Raw genomic sequence first — 17,738 nt, forward strand, 5'->3', positions numbered from 1 at the left:
CTGTTTACAACGACCCGGACCCACCCCGCCAGCTTTCCCACCCTCTAATACTGCCAATTGTATTAGTGCGAACGGCCAGCCAAGCTGGTGACAACCCCGGAGCTGTGAGCTGGATTCGAACAGGCGAATCCAGCGTCTCCGGCGTTGGTGACGAACGCAATCTCCGCTACGCCACCTTGGATGGAGGAATAAATGATCAGTTATTCATACTGTATTCTCCTCTCAAATCATCAGTGTGAGCCTGTGACATACTGGCACCACAGGTGAAAAAGGTGATTTTGGCTGAATAGGTCAATTTTGAGATATTATCATGTTTTGCCTCTGCAACTATTGTACAGTAGTTGCATAAAACACATAAAGTAATCATCTAAAACTATTTCAAATATTATCATTTTGAGTTTGTGTATCAGCTGCACAAAATAAACTTAAATTGCCTTAAACTTTCTAAAGAGTTTCCAAAGTGACCTGTATGACATGAAAGTATACAAAACATTTAAAATAATAATAATAAATACAAAATAAAAAATATACAGAATTTGGAGAAATGTCTTTGAAAATTACAAACCTTTTAATTATTCATCACATTGAAACAGAAAAAATATTTAATCCACTGAGAAAAAAGTACTGTTTAATCCACTGATACAAAAGTACTGTTTAATCCACTGATACAAAAGTACTGTTTAATCCACTGATACAAAAGTACTGTTTAATCCACTGAGAAAACATAAAAATCTGTATCCAAAGTTTCAATTAGAGAGGATGAAAGGATTTCTTCCCCCCGGTTCACCATTGGTACCTTAAAGGATAAGGCCAGCGTCATTTAACTTTTTTCTTATTGTCAACATAGCCAAAAGACAAAAAACGTTTCATTGCATTTCTCCTACTTACTGTACAAGTACGGTCCATCTATAGCCAACACCATATTATAGCTCATATCCAGAAGTCACAGAACTCCATTGTTGTCAATAAAAGGGAGAAAACAAGTCACAGAGCCGTACCGTTTGCTTTGGGCAACATAATTCACCGTTATGATAAACGCTGGCATTATACTTCTTCCTGGACTTGAGTGTAATGCACAATGCACAGACTACACTGTTCTGCTTACTACTGTACTGTACATCGATAGACTGATAGAGCTTGTTGCCTTTAATAATTTGTAATAACTACAATGCCCCTGTTTTTCATGATTCCACATTATGATTAAAGCTTAATTAATTAAAGCTTCTTACTGTACCTGGTATAACCGAGATGGTTTTCAGCGCTCGTAGAACTCTGAAAGTCCTCAATGCAGAGACATTTCCAAGGTCTACAAACTCTGTCACATATCTGGAAAGAATATAAAAAAAATAAATAAAAAAAAACAGAATTGAAACAGAACAGAACAGAATGTAGACACACATCACAATACATGTATTAATCTGTATAAATAACTGATGTATTAGTTCATTCTTCATTAGACAAGATAAAGAGCCATGTCAAGATATCTGGATAACTGCATAGAAAGTAATTTTTTCTTTATTATTATTTTTTTTTGTAAATCTTTTTCCCCCTCCTTCTTTTTCCGAATTTTTCTCCCATCCCACTGTTAGTCATTATGCCAATTCCCAACCCCCTTCCTGGTTGTTGCGCACTTTCCCCTACTGTTGGTCCGAGAGGCCGGAGACTGTCACATGCTTTCCTCCGACGCATGTGCAGCCAGCCGGCAGCCAGCCTGGCCGCGCAGATTCTCACCGGGAGAGTGTAACGTGTGGGAGGCCGCACTACCTCTCACCAGATCCTACCTTCGCTGAGCAGGCGCCCCGACCGAACTGTAGGGGTCGCTGTCCACAACGCCCAGGACCCACCCACGGCTCCCCTCCCCCTAACTCAGCCAAAAGAGTTAGTATAGCGATCAGCCCGAGCCAAGGCAATGCTGACTCTCCGGGAGTCGAGACCGCAGCCTCTTGCATTGGTGACGAGCACAATCTCCGCCAAGCCACCTGACCGCCCCCAGAAAGTAATTTTAATGCTGACTTTGACTCTTAAAGCTGCACAGTGTAATCCTGGGAGGAACATTTAGAATTTCAGACGACACCCCAAATGACAGCGACGACAACTTCGCAGCTTGTAAAATTGCATCGTTTTACACAGTAAAGGTGGATATTGGGATTTTCTCCCATTGAAATACATAATGCAATAACAAAAAAAGCAGACAGAGCTACCAGGATGGATTTACCACTGTAAAAAAAAACGTCCTTGAAATTAATTTGTCACCAACTGCATTCAGTGTAACATTATAACGGCACTTTTATTCGCATAGGAAAACAGCAGGGTGTACTTGTAATCAACTAGCAGATGATTATCATTATAAATGACGTGTCGTGCCCAATGAGCTGTGGCATTGTGCCATATTGGTTGGCGAGGCAGCCTCCTGAGAGCACTATGATTGGACTGACTGAACAAAGCAGGGGCCCTATCGGTGTGAGCGGCCGGGGACGAGGGCGCCTCTGAAATAGGTCGCCCGTCTAATCCCTCTCCTGCACCACGAGCTCTGAACACAGATCTATGATCCTCTACCGGAGGCTTAATATGGTCACCGTGCTTCAAAGGGCGACTAGATATGATTGATTGGAAATTGATTCGAATATTCAATTCAGCAGCAATAGGAGAATATTTAGAACGAACTGGCTGGAGATGTCATTTCTTTATCTTTCTTATATATATTAATTAAAACATGGTTTGCGGTATTTAAACGAGAGATAACATGCAGGGAGTTCCCAAAAAGCCATCAAAAGGGTTTGTCAAGTGCATTATCTCCACACATACAATAAGGTAAGGATGACATGGTTAAAACACCTGTGCACATACCATACTGTATGCACGCACATGCACGCACGATCACAAAATATCAACATTGAAAAAGCCACACAATAATTCAATAATAGCGTAATAATAGAGTAATAGCCTATCTATCTACACGTTGGGTTGTGGTGGCCATTGGGGGCGTTGTCAATACCTAGAGCTCACATTTGAACCATTTCCTCCTGCACCCACAGCCCCTACCCTAAACCGGGTTTGTATCCTACCCAGGGGCGGAGCTAGGGGGTGGCTACCTGGGCTCAAGCCCCGGATGTATTCTGAAAAGCCCCGAATCTATTTTAAAAAAAATTAAAAAAAAATTAAAAAAATGTTTTTTTCTTTTTTTTTTTTTTTTTTTTTTTACAATTCATCATTGTTACATGAAAATATGTTTGCACCAGATTTAGCAGAAGCTAATTTCCATCTGTGGTCTATCCAGCTGCTAACTGTATTTGAGTGAGTTAAGTCTTGGTGTTATGGTAGACTCAGACCTAAGCTTTAAATCACAATCAACAAGTTGACAAAAACTTAATTCTTCCACCTTAGAAACATAGCTAAAGTACGGCCATTTATAAATCAAAAGGACGCTGAAAACCAGATCCATGCCTTTATCTCAAGCCAACTCGACTACTGTAATGCACTCCTTACCGGCCTCCCGAAAAAATACGATGATAACTATTTTATTGCAATGCACTATTGCATTATTTTATTCTATTTGACTAACTATTTTATTGCACTGCACTATTTTACTTTGTATCAGTGAATCATAGACGCCTGGCCATAAGAGCATTCGGAGCATCTCTGCTCTCCCACTATTGAACTTGGGGGAGCAAAGGTATGATCTTGCTCCACCACTTTTTGATTATATGAAAAATATGATATATCCCCCCCCAATATATAAATCTAACCATAACTACGTTATGGTTAACTGAGTTTTATAGTGAAAAGAGCAGCTTTATTGGTCAAGATTGAAGGCTCTATATTGCAGGAAATTGCACGTACAGGTTCATTAAATTCAAAAAAAATCTGTTGTGGAGGGGGTTGTGCCGGACCCCCTCCAAACCACCCCTTGCCTGCAAACAAAAAAAAACAAAAAAAACAAAAAAAACAAAAAAAAAATATTAAAAAAAAAACAAACAAAAAAAAAGGGGGGGGCCCATCTGGGCTAAGCCCCGGATCTCCTACAATCCTAAATCCGCCCCTGATCCTACCCCCATAGGGCACAAGTATCTTGTGTCTTTTTTTCTTTTTTTTATCGACTTTTTCCTCCTCTTTCTATTTTTCTCCCATCCCAATTTCGCTGTGCCAATTCTCCCCACCCCTGTCTTGAATGTTGCTCGCATATGCCCCCCACTGGTCGGTTGTAGGGAGGATAGAAGCCTTGCATCACATGTCCCCTCCGATACACGAGGAGGCAGCCTGTCACATCTTTTCACCTGCCAGCGCGGACTCTCATTGGCGAGGTGTAACGTGTGGGAGGCTCACACTACCCCCGTCATTTCCTGTCTCTGCTGTGCAGGCGTCCTCCAACCGACCTGTAGGAGTCGCTGTCCACAACGTCCAGATTACCACCCATCGACTTCCACCCGCTGACTCTGCCAATTGAGTACGTATGACGGCCGGCCCAAGCCGGAGGCAACGCCGACAGCCGGATTCGAACCCGGTGTCTCTTGCGTTGGTGACTGACAAGCGCAATGTCCGCTGCCCCACCCAGCCGCCATCTTGTGTCTTTTATTAAAAATATATTGTAGGTAGTAGTAGGTAGGGGTGTAAAGGTACACGTATCCCGAACCGAACCGTTTCAGTGTGTACCGTACCGTACCGAACGGCTGTGTAGTGTACCGAATGAATACAACGGTATGTTAACCACTAACGACCGCCCACCGGGGGCTGTTTTTTTCACAATCTAATATAATTTTTTATTTTTTTTTGTACAAGTCGATTATTAATTTCAATATAGAATATTCGTTGACAGCCCTACAAGTACAATTAGTTACTGCACACTACATCACCCCTGAGTGGAACATGGAAAGCCAAACTTTCCCCCACTGCACCGAAAACCCGTACCAAACCTTGACTTCAAAACCGAGGTACGTACCGTACCATGGTTTTTGTGTACCGTTACACCCCTAATGCAGACACACACGAAAGTAGTAGTAGGTGTTACTTACGCCATAAGAATGACACTGAAATCCAGCCAATTCCATGGGTCTCTCAGGAAGGTGAACGGTCCTATGCAGAATCCTCTCGCGAATATCTTTATCAATGACTCGAACGTGTAAATACCGGTGAATGTATACCTAGGAAGAACAAAACACGATTAGCATGAACGTAATGGCGAGGTCAGAAACAATCTGGGTCTCAGTGAGGCGCTGAGCCACAACACGTCATAGTAAAAACCTCCATGAAACGATTAACCCTTTCACTACCACCACACTACCAAATGGTTAACCCTTTCAGTGCGACAATACAGAAGGTTAACCCTTTTCACTGCAACACGCGTCAATGTGTTAACCCTTTCACTTCCACACTAGTACAGAAGGTTAACCCTTTCACTACCACACTACAGATGGTTAACCGCCTGTAGTGTGGTAGTGAAGGGGTTAACCTTCTGTAGTGTGGTAGTGAAAGGGTTAATGTTTTTTCCATTCAGTGCTTTAGTGGGACACAATATGTCTGATTATCTCTAGGACAAGAATAAGCCAGCATTACTGGTTATTGTATAATAAAACTGATAGGGCATACAGACCCTCATCTGCACCTTTGATTACACTGATTAGAGTTACTTGCTCATATTCTATATTATTAATTAATTATATTGTTATATTGTTTATATTGCTTATTTTTTTTATCTTTACTATAATTGTATTGCCTATATTTATGTCTTCTACTATTATCCTGCCCATACCTGTGCCTCCCCTCCCCCCTCCCGCATGCTGCTATGACGGCCCGGATTTCCCCAAGGGGATCAATAAAGGTATATCTTATCTTATTTTATCTTATTACAACAGGTTTCGAACTGCAAATGAATGGCATGGAGAGCATCGGCCGTGCATTTGCGGTTGCAGCCCCGAAACTGTGGAACGAATTGCCCCCCCCCCCCCCCCCCCCCCCCATTAGGCTGGCCCCAACGCTCCCAGTGTTTAAGTCCCATCTTAAAACACATTTGTTCTCCCTAGCATTTAAAAAAAAGGTACACTCTGCTGCCGTAATTTTGTTTGTAGTTCTGTGTACTTTGTATTGTGTTTATGTGTTTTTTTTATTATATTATGTTTCTTTACTGTGAAGCACCTTGGATAATGTTGTTTTTAAACGTGCTATACAAATAAAGTTGGATTGGATTGGATGGAGTTTAAACAGAAAATGGATACATTCACATTTTAATTGAAGTGTAAGAAAAACAGTGTGAAGAGTAGCACATTCATAACCTAGTGAGCGTCATAAATGCCACTCCGTATTATACAAAGACACATCGGTGTCAATCATACCTACACCTGTCAGGTTTTAAACTCAGTGAGCATCCAACAGGGGAGAAAGACTTAGTTTTAAAGTGTGTGAGTGAGTACATAATATTGGGTCTCATTCCCGAACGGATTTACGACAAAAAATGTGCTCTCAGGCAAATTTCTGCCGATTTAAGACATATTAGGGCTAGTAGCGAGATTCCCCAAATTTTCCTGAGATCGGATTTGGCCGTGGCTGAGAGCAGAATTTAAGAGTGCTGAGGAGCACACTTATGATTGATTGACTGATTGAAAATTGTATTAACTTGACAGACTGTGTTCTCCATGTTCTTAATGGCTTTATTTGGGAGGAATCATAGTGATTCCTTCATGTCAACGCTACAGGCCTCCTTGGAATTAATGACTTAATCATAATTAAAATAAATATGACAATATTTGTACGATAAGAAATTACGCATTTGATGTCGGAAAAATAAATAATATGGATTCATCTGATCACAGGGCAGCTGGATTAACCATATCTGAACCAGCTATTTTGGACAAATGTATAATTACTTTAATTATTCAGATATTCAAACACAATTATGCAATTATTGTGAAATGATTGAAAATAATAACTCAGAGTGAACTTGTCGTAGATTCTGTCTCAGTCGGATCCAAGATAAGTCTTCCAAGCAAACTCTTTGGAAAATATTCAGGAATGAGACCCATTGTTTCACCTGTCTTAACTTAACTGTTTGGTTCTCATCGATCAATATTTGTATCGTTATGGTCTGCATTGCTTTTACCCTTTTTCTTATTTCTCTGCATTGCTTTTAGTCTATTTTATGCTGTGAAGCTGTCATCACTGCCCATCTACTCTCTCTCCCTCTCGTCTAATTACAGGCACGAAGTCAGGTGTGGAGAACCAGAGGAGCAGGTCTATGACCTCTCGCTTGTCTGACTCCACTTCTCCTCGCTTACTCCCTGGACTGTCGGAGAACCTGATCCTGTCTATGATCCCCCGCTTGTCTGACTACTACCCTTCTACTCGCCTACTCTTTGGCCTGTCTGAGAACCAGAGGAGCAGGTCTATGACCTCTCGCGTGTCTGACTCCTCTTCTCTTCACTTACTCCCTGGACTGTTTGAGAACCTGGTTCCTCTACGACCCCCCGCCTGTCTGACTCCTCTTCTCTTCACTTACTCCCTGGACTGTTTGAGAACCTGGTTCCTCTACGACCCCCCGCTTGTCTGACTCCTCTTCTCTTCACTTACTCCCTGGACTGTATGAGTACCCCCTTCATCGATGACCTACACATGCCTGTATACTCGACCATTCTTATAATAAACTCACCCGTTATTTGGGTTATACCAAGACCTGTCTGCATTGTCTGTGTTCTGCATTTTGGGTTCAGTACGTGCAGCCTGCGCTGGGCTGCCATTCTTGTATGAAAGGTGAAAGGTGCTATGCAAATAAAGTTTATTATTATTATTATTATTATTATTATTATTATTATTATTATTATTATTATTATTATTATTATTATTATTATTATTACAAATAATCCTTGACTCTGAGTCTGCTACATATAATCTGGACTCAACTCTGTATGCTAGAGAAAATGAATGGAGTAGATATAGCACATCTCGGTTTTGGACATCTCCTCACAAACCCAACCAAACTGAGCTATCGCCCGAGGACCCATTTTAAGTCGCTGGAACTGTGCAGTGCGGCATTAATTGCTTCGGGCCGGTGCAACATGGATGCAAATCAGACATGCAATATGAAAGAAAAAGATATCATGGGGACCACAACTGTTTGACGATTGATTCACATCCATCATTCCACGATTGTGCTTTCATCAGTTGACATTGCACTCTGTGAACCACCGGTTCAGATGCAATCATGAGCGAAATGATGTCAAATGTGCGCGGGGCAGCGAGGCGCTGAGAAGCGGTGCAAAACATGGGGTCTTTTCCATCTCGCATGCTTACATGCTCCGAGTCCTCCTGCTGTGACCCGTGACCCGTGACGAATGACGATGACAACATGACCTCGACCTGCGCTCCTGACGGTATTCATACGATACGCGTGAGGATTTTCGAAGCAGAAATTAGTAATTTCATAGCACGTACCACATGCTTCGGTAGCATTCCCCTTAGCGGACATTCCCCAAGCGCAGCGGGTGAACACTATACATGCCTCGTGTGCCGTGCTTAGCGTATACTACATACCTCGTGAGTGACCTCCCAATCGGGGCTGACAAAGCAACAAACCCTGGTGAAGCTTAACGTTGGAACAAATGTAACAGTTTAGGGAAGAACTGTAACAGGGGAAAACAGGGAAGGGGTTAAAGGGTTAGTTCAGAATTTTGGAGCCCTAGTCCTATTGGCTACTTAGCAATGATGATGTAGATTGGTGAGAGTCAAGTAAAGAAAATACATACAAAAAAGCACTGCTAGACAAATACAGAACTGAGGAACTGTAGATAGTTGCTCTCAGGGAATGTTTTGATTTCTTCTAAACAAAAAATAACGGATGTCTTTTTTTTTTTTTTTTTTTTTAACCTTATCTTATTCATTATTATCTTTTCTCTCTCTTGGGTAGTAAGAGAGTTTTAGTTCAAATGTTATGATATTGTAAGAAAGGGGCGGGACTAGATACGCTGCGCTTCCTTCTGCACCTCATCCAAACTCATCCTCGTTTGTTTTTCTATGGAGGAAGACGGACTCATTTTGTTTATGTTTACATTTAGTCTTTACTATGATGTCTGTTGTGTGTCGAGATGAATACAGATCGAATCGAATCAAAGACTCCTTTCTCAGCCCGAACCATGCTGTTCTTCATACTGGACGCCCACAGCTCTGGCCAGTCAGCCACAAGACTAATGCAAAGTCAATGGCGCCATGCACCAGGCAGTCTGTACCAGTCTGTACACGGACTTGGCTGACAGAAGGAGCACGTTCAGTGTTAGACTAAGACTCCCAAGATGTAACACTGAACGGCACAGGAAGTCCTTCATTCCGACCGCCATCAGACTCTATAACGCATCACTGTGCCTCACTGCATCACTGAGCACAGGGTGACAGTACTATCTTCCTGGACTTTTACTTTTAAACCGACATTGTACAATTTTACACTTTTACTGTACACTTACTGTATATTTGTACTGTATATTTTATATTAGAATGTATATAACATAACATAGAAAATGTGTATCCCGGACCGTATTTTATTCTTAGTCTTATTTCTATTCGTTTTCGTGACTTTTTGTTTTTGTCTACCTAAATGTTTACTGTTTCATGTGAGCGATTTGTAGTGCCAAATTTACCTCGGGATGAATACAGTATTTCTATTCTATTCTATTCTATTCTATTCTATTCTATTCTATTCTATACTCTTTAAAAAAACGCTGAAACCCACTGTCAGGGCAGTGTGGAGTAGGTTTCTGAGTTTTTTTTGTGTGACATGGATTGTGCTGCAAAATGACTCTTCCCACTGACAACATCATTAGTGAGCAGGGATTAGGGGGCCAGGGGTCCAAAGTTCGGAACCCTTTAAGTGTATACTTACTCTAGGTACTTGGTGAATGGTGCTGGGTCAGACATCGCCATGAAACAACAGTTGGTCAGTATAGTGCACATGATGAACAGGCTGAACAATGTGGAAAGATATTAAGGAAATTGGAGAATGAATGAATGAATATGACTAAATATGATATAGCTAATACCACAGTGGTGTCTGTCATATGCACTGTTTTAATCAGGCAGCTCTTTTTCTTTTCAAATAAATAAAGCATATAGTGTACATAAAAAAAAGGTAGGCTACAGCCTTGCTTTCAATGAAAACAATAATCCATTCGGATAAAGTGACTGCAAAACAGCATCGTGTGACAACGGCATTACAAATAAATGGAGATTATAGAAAAGCATCAAGATGGACATCGGCAAATTCCAACGAATAACATTAGACAGTGATATTATCCTGTTGAGTTTCACCGAACGAAAACTAGAGCGCCGTCATCTTTGCGAAACGGAGGTGTTTTTCCGATGATCTCTGATTGAATTTGTATCACATTCCGATAGGTCCCGGGCGTAGACCAGGCTTATAGTCGCGTGTTCAGTCGATCAGACGGTGGTTTAAGCTCAGCAGAGAGAATCCTACGGTAGATTTGCACGTCTGTTAACGGAGCAGGGCAGTCTGAGGACTAATAGGGGCCGGTGTCACATGACCTAAAATCTCCCTGCTCTTATTTTTCATTTTGGAGATTAAAACGAGGGGATAGCCTATCAGAGGATTTAGTTTGCGGGGGGGGGGGGGGGGGGGGGGCAGTACAACGCTGTTCCAGAAATATCCAACTGAAGGACGAGCTGTAATTATAATAAATTGGCTTATCTGACGGCGTGGGGTGAAAGGAATGACATTTACACTGTTTTGTGGTGTAACCTCACCTGGGTAAACGAATATCAAGGAAATTAATATCTGGATTTTTGCTTCTTTTTTTGGTCTAATATTGATATGATATGAAATATAAATTTTAATTAAAAAAATATGTAAAATACTTATCACTAAGGCCACGTTCACACTGCAACCCTTAGTGCTCAATTCAGATTTATTGCTCAGATCAGATTTTTTCGTTTGGCTGTTCGCATTATAACTGACTACCTATCAGACTCAAAGTGACACCGGACTACCTATCAGACTCAAAGTGACACCGGACTACCTATCAGACTCTAAGTGACACCGGACTACCTATCAGACTCTAAGTGACACCGGACTACCTATCAGACTCAAAGTGACACCGGACTACCTATCAGACTCAAAGTGACACCGGACTACCTATCAGACTCAAAGTGACACCGGACTACCTATCAGACTCTAAGTGACACCGGACTACCTATCAGACTCAAAGTGACACCGGACTACCTATCAGACTCAAAGTGACACCGGACTACCTATCAGACTCTAAGTGACACCGGACTACCTATCAGACTCAAAGTGACACCGGACTACCTATCAGACTCAAAGTGACACCGGACTACCTATCAGACTCTAAGTGAATTCATCATCAAGCTCACAAATCCTTTATACTAATAACATTTATATTATGTCATTTAGCTGACACTTTTATTCAAAGCGACTTACAAGTTTTGTACAACAAGACAGCAGGAAGGGCTCAACTCTATCAGCTGAGTAACAATGTTCATCAAAGTGTTGAGTGCTACGGTGTAGGTTAGTTTATTAGGACAAGTGCATGACAGTAAGGTTAATTAGGGTTCGATTTTTTTATTTGTATTTTTACTTTTTATTTCATTTCAGATAATGATTGAAGTTAGCATTTAATGTTATAACCATATAAATAACTACCCTACTGTACCAATCACCTTCCTCAAACCTTTCCCCAGAAACTATTACTGTACATCATCCCTGATTTAATTAATACGTTTATCCAACGAGTAATTAAAGTGGGAGATCTCGTGTCGACAGAGAGAGAGATCAACCTGCCCCCCCCCCCCCCCCCCCCCACAAAACAATTACATCACTCATTTACATAACCAGAGTGAGACATTACATCACTTATTGTGTGTGCAGCTGTGCTCGAGAAACACCGGTATGCAAAGAAACGGGCATTGGTGTGTGTCTATGTGTCTGTGTGTGTCTGTGTGTGTTTTTGTGTGTGTGTGTATGTGTGTGTGTGTGTGTGGCGGGGATCAGAAAGGATATGAATGGACGAGCACTTTCATGGCGAGGGACCTGATGAAGTGGAACGGGGTGAAGATGTAGAGCGCAGACGTGGCACTGAAGCGGAAGATGGCCTTCCCTTTGTTGACTATTATGAAACTCTGCAAGGCAAAAACGGAAGGGAGAAAGACAAGTCAGCCACGTCGCCATCTTTCAAACAATACACTGAACCATTGGTTACTGTACAGTAGTAATCAGGCCACATGTGGACATCGTATCATATCGTCGCCTCCTTAACCCTTTCACTACCACACTACAAAGTACAGTAGGGCTGCACGATTCTTGCTAAAATGTGAATCGCGATTTTTCTCTCTAAGAATTGAGATCACGATTCTCTCACACGATTTATATTTTTTTGTCATCATTTAAAAAAAGTAAAGTAAAAAGTAAAGAAATCAACGAAGAAAAATAGTTTACAAATTTTTTTGAGTAAAAAAGAAATGCAAAAAATCGTCATAATTTAGAAATGAGATCGCATAGGTCTATGAATCGAGATCGCGATTTTTTTTCTATTAATTGTGCAGCCCTACTACAAAGGGTTAACCCTTTCACTACCAGTATTAGATTATGGTGATGTTTTATACATGAATGCCTGCTCCACCTCACTACACATGTTGGACACTGCTTACCATGGTGTATTAAGATGTATTACCGGATATAGATCACTTACCCATCATTGCACTCTGTATGCTAAAGTTAACTGGCCCTCCTTGACTGCCCGTAGACTGCTTCATTGGTACAATTATTGGTCAGCTCCCTTTTTACCTCGGTTCATACCTCACCATCACATCAAACCCATTTTACAGCTTACGATCCCAGGACTATTTATATGCCTCAGTACCCAGAACCCGGACAGTGCCTGGAATGGACTTCAAAAATCTTTGAAACTGCAGGCCCTCACTACCATATCTGATTTTAAAGTTCAAATTAAGGGCATTTTAAAGAATGAGATGGGAGAATGTCGATGCTTCACTGCATAATGTGGTGTTATGTTTTGTTAACAGAATTCGACTATAGGGCGACAATAATGTGGTCAAGAGGCATGGTTTCTATCTTGAGCCTTAACTGGCGTTGTTCCTTTTATTCACATGGAAAGAGCAGCAGTAACATACAGGTCTTCTCTCACTGAGAGACATGGGGGGAGAGAACGAAGTGGGAGGATACATTTGCTTTTATACACGCCACAAGGTGGTGTACCTGGGTGGTTCCGCCTAGAGCGCCCTCTAGTGGGAACAGATATATATGCAACTAGACAGTCACTGGTGGAGACAGTTATATATGCAGGTAAACAGTTACTAGTGTAAACAGCCATATGTACAGTTAGACAGTTACTAACAATCCTACACAAAACCTCTGATCTCAACACTCCCACTTAGGTTTGTATTAGCACACTGGCTGACATCTTGGAAACACATTTTACAAAGGAAGTAATATAATCCCAAAAACATCAATAGGGTATGACAGTCAATATCTTCACATTAAACATGACCCTTGCAAATCCCTTACATTTTAATTTGAAACAGGTTCACTCATAGTATCTACTACTCTGTCGTCCATTGGACAGTAAACCGGTGTCATTCTTTCTTATCTGATGACATACCTGATGAGATGATATTATTTATAATGACATGTTTACATCTATATTGACACATTGGGTTCCTAGCAATCACAATGGTCCCCTGGTTGTCCTCATAAACAATATCCATATATACACAATGTCCATCATTTTAAACGGTTTTGAAAGAACGCCCATTCTTCAAAAACACCATATTCGGTATAGAGGATACATTTCAATTACCTACTGCATTTTGAGCAATACATCCATAACCTTATCTTCATCACTTCGAGCAGTTGCTCTAGATAAACACATTTTGCATTGTCATAGCTAGAAACATATACTCAGCTTCACCGGCTGATAAAATCACTGTAGGCTTTAAGCCTTAAACCTTTGTTGTCTTTCCTGAAACACTGCTGTCCGTCTGCTGCACCTCTGGGATAACGAAAAACATCTTTTCGACGTAGTTCAATAATCCTCTGTGGGGTCAACAAAAATACTATGACACTCTTACTCACTACAGAACATAGGTCAGGGCGAGTACAGAATTGTCTAACAGAATTAAGCTACCCACAGTTTATCTATACATTTCTTACTTCAGTCAAAAACATCTCAGGACCTTTCCCACATATCTCTTCTGGGATATTTTTACACAGTTGGCAGACTGCTCGAAGTCCATACCTATAAAATGGTTTAACCTGCCTAGGTCTTTCTATTGTGGCCTGGAGCGATGATCAAATCCTCCACTTCTGTATTTTAAACATAGATCCTCTTTTGTATTTAAACATTGTAAACCACCCACCTCTGTACTTAAACATGGGGTTAAACATAAGATTAATTTCAGTATCTTAAACATGGTAACTCATCCACCTCTGTACTTAAACATGGGACCCATTTCTGTATCTAAACGTGGAACCAAACATAGGACTCATTTCAGTATTCAAACATGGTCTCTAATCAGACATTCAAACCTGGGCCCTCATTCATCAACGTGGCGTAGAATATGTTCTATTTCCACACGTAAGCACAGAATTTAGAATCAGTGCACGCACAGAAATATTGGGATTCATCAACCGTGCGTACACAGGTCCTATGCTCCTCCGTGTTGATGAATACCACTTTGTTCTACCGTCAATGCTCGTGCATGATTATCCATATATGGTCATGAAAGTGATGAAACACCCCCCATGGGATGTGAAATAATGGACTGACCCGAGCGGAACTCTGAGAAACTTCACGGAGATTGTTCACTGCTGTCGAACCAAGAAGACACAACGCGTGTTATGGGATAAATAAAAGGCGGACTTGTAAACGGTGATGTCAGATATCAACGGCTCCCTAAGACCATTGCTGCAATTCTGCCTGGACAGCTCAAAATACTAATAAAGACCGTTCATTGACCACTGTTTGGCGTTGGTTGTGTGTCATTATAACCGTGCTGTAATATGAATGACTTTATTAGTTGTGTTCGATTGGCTATATGATTTTTAGAGGCATCTATTTTGTTGTCGGTATTACCGACAACAAAATAGATGCCTCTAAAAATCATATACTATTAGGTAGCCTATATGAATTACATATAATAGCAGCCATAGCCTACATTATGCAACAGTAACTTGCGCATACCAGTGTATGCGACGGACCAGTGTATACCTTATATCATATCATATTCATATAATAGTTTACTCTATCAGCATACCAGCATGTAATATGTTCTTTGTTAGAACTCAACTCGTTATTATTTTGCACATAGATTGCAGAAATACGGGAACGTTTTGATTTACATTAAAAGGCTTTGACATTGTAAAACTAAATACGTGGAATTCTGTAAGCATAATACAAGTCATATCACCCACACAATATGCTCTGTGTCCAGAGCATGTATGCTTTTCATTCATTTAAGACACATTATTGCAAGGGTTTTGTACCCTGGTGTCATTGCAATGCGTTTTTTATTCTTTCTTATACAGTAAAAAGGGGGAAGAACACTATATCGTGGGTGTTCATATGACTTGTATTCTGCTTACAGCTTCGAAATTCCACTTGTTTCGTTTAACGTAAAGCCTTTTAAATATAATCAAAACGTTCCCGTGTTTCTGCGGTCTGTGCGAAAAATAATAACGAGTTGAGCTACGCGGAGCGCAGTCAGTCAGTACACCCCGTATATTCCGATAACGCTATATAAACCATGCTGCATTCATTCTGAGAGAAAGATCTATTATTCCAAATGCTATTTATAGGGTTTTGACCATAATTACACTACTGTTGCTATTTTACAATGAACTATAATGAATTACGGTTCATACAGAACATGCCAGTGTTGAAACTAATGCACAGAAGCTAATTTCCTTGTTGTAATAATATATTCTACCACTGGGCGTCAGCTAAGTGTGCTCCGAGCTGTGCGTAGACATAAGCACGGAGTCAAGTTCAAGTTGAAATTGATGAATCCCACTCTTTGCTTAGAAATGGTCGTACGCACAGGTTAAGCACAAATCTGTGCGTAAGACACGTTGATGAATGAGGGCCCTGGATTCTACTCCTCCTGTATTCAAGCTTGGAGTGTCCTCCCTCAGCATTTAAGCAATTAGTCACCCTTCTTCATTATTTAAACATGGGGTACCCTCCTTCAGCATTTAAGCAATTTTCTACGAACCATACTTTGTATTTACCCTGGTCTTCAATACCCTCCTGGATTGAATACAACCATTTCCCTCCCACTGTCTGTCTGCCCTCTGGTAACTTGGTTGAATACATCCATTTCCCTCCCACTGTATGTCTGCCCTCTTCGGGGGACAATGTGGCCTCTTTAAAAGTCGGGTTTACCCCACTGACTACCCTGTAGTAGTACTCAACAGGGGTAGGTGTATTGTCCTCCTCGTCACTCCCTTTCCTGGCATAGTCTGTCAGACATTTTGGGGGTTTGTGTTCCCTTGGGAGATACCTCCCACTGCTTGGGGCACTTGACGTCACCCTCAGGTGCTCCTCGTCATCGCCCTCTGGGGGTTGCTGACTGTCTGTCTGCACAACTGTACTAAGTACATTGGGGTGATGTGTTTCTGTTTCTACACACCATGCTCTGGAGTCCAGCTCTGGCTCCTCTGTCTGTGTCTCGCTCTCACAGGTTGTCTTCGTGACAAACTTGACTAGCATGTGTTTCTGCACTCTCCCGTTACCGGGATGATAAACTAGGAAAGCAGGGCTTCCTTTGTTGTGTCCTACGAAAAATCCTTTTACACCCTTGGACTTGGGTTTTCCCCTGTCCTGCAGGTGAGCATAACACACTGATCCAAATCGGTGCATTCTGGCTAGATTACACTTCTTTCCTGTCAGTGCTGTATATGGGATGGTGCCCGAGTGCTTATTAAAGCACCTGTTTCTGGTGTAAGCGGCTTCTTGCACCGCATAATGCCACAGGCTCTTAGGTAAGTTACTATCTGCTAGCCATTCCCTCTCTGCCACCCCGCTCTGATGTGGGGGATATGGACGTGACGTCTCGTATCTTATCTTATACCTTCTCAACAGTGATTGGAATTCTCTGTTTGTGAACTCGGTTTCGTGGTCGGATCTCAGACATCTTACTGTGCCATAAGGGGCTACGTCTGCCAGGAATTTCTCTGTGGCCTGGAGTGTGTCACTCTTTGCTTTTAGGAAGTAAACAAACACTGCCCCTGTACACACGTCTGTAAAAGACTGTACATACCTAAAACCTCCTATGGACTCGTTGCTTACTGGGCCTGCTAGGTCCATGTCAACTAGTGCAAGTGGTACCCTTACTCTGTCTGTGGGATTTCTGTATCTCGGTTGGGTAAAGTTCCCTGTTTTGCACATTGCACAATTTTTGTCAGGTCTATGCTTTTCCCATTCAATGTGCATGCCCTCTGACACTATTTGCAATTTCAATAAATCCTCGTAATTACAATGACCCATAATCTCGTGCCATGACTGAATATCGTGACTGGCCGTCTCGCTACACACATCATTATTATCATCACACTGGTCGTTGTCATTACACTCAGTTTTCAGATAATATATTCTCTGGTACATCTTTATGTCAAACTGGGTACCGTCAGGTTCTACAAGAAAATGTTTACCTTTATCGAAGAATACCTTGGCACCACTTGCAGTAGCAGCTATTACAGAGAACAGTCCTTGTGG

The 17,738-nt window shown here is 41.4% G+C and overlaps 1 protein-coding gene across 1 annotated transcript in view; it reads right to left on the reverse strand.

Annotated features, from left to right (window-relative positions):
• Positions 1–17,738, reverse strand: part of LOC311226431 (sodium channel protein type 3 subunit alpha-like) — a gene marked incomplete at both ends in the record, with an annotated part of 145,760 nt that overhangs the window by 116,821 nt on the left and 11,201 nt on the right. Inside the window, 4 exons of the mRNA XM_084311857.1 lie at positions 1,235–1,326; positions 5,010–5,138; positions 9,857–9,937; positions 11,996–12,126. Coding sequence (XP_084167983.1) covers positions 1,235–1,326; positions 5,010–5,138; positions 9,857–9,937; positions 11,996–12,126 — 433 coding nt within the window. The remainder of the gene's footprint in view (positions 1–1,234; positions 1,327–5,009; positions 5,139–9,856; positions 9,938–11,995; positions 12,127–17,738) is intronic.

This window comes from Notolepis coatsorum, assembly GCF_963971535.1.
Source record: "Notolepis coatsorum genome assembly, chromosome: 4".
NCBI lineage: Eukaryota > Metazoa > Chordata > Actinopteri > Aulopiformes > Paralepididae > Notolepis > Notolepis coatsorum.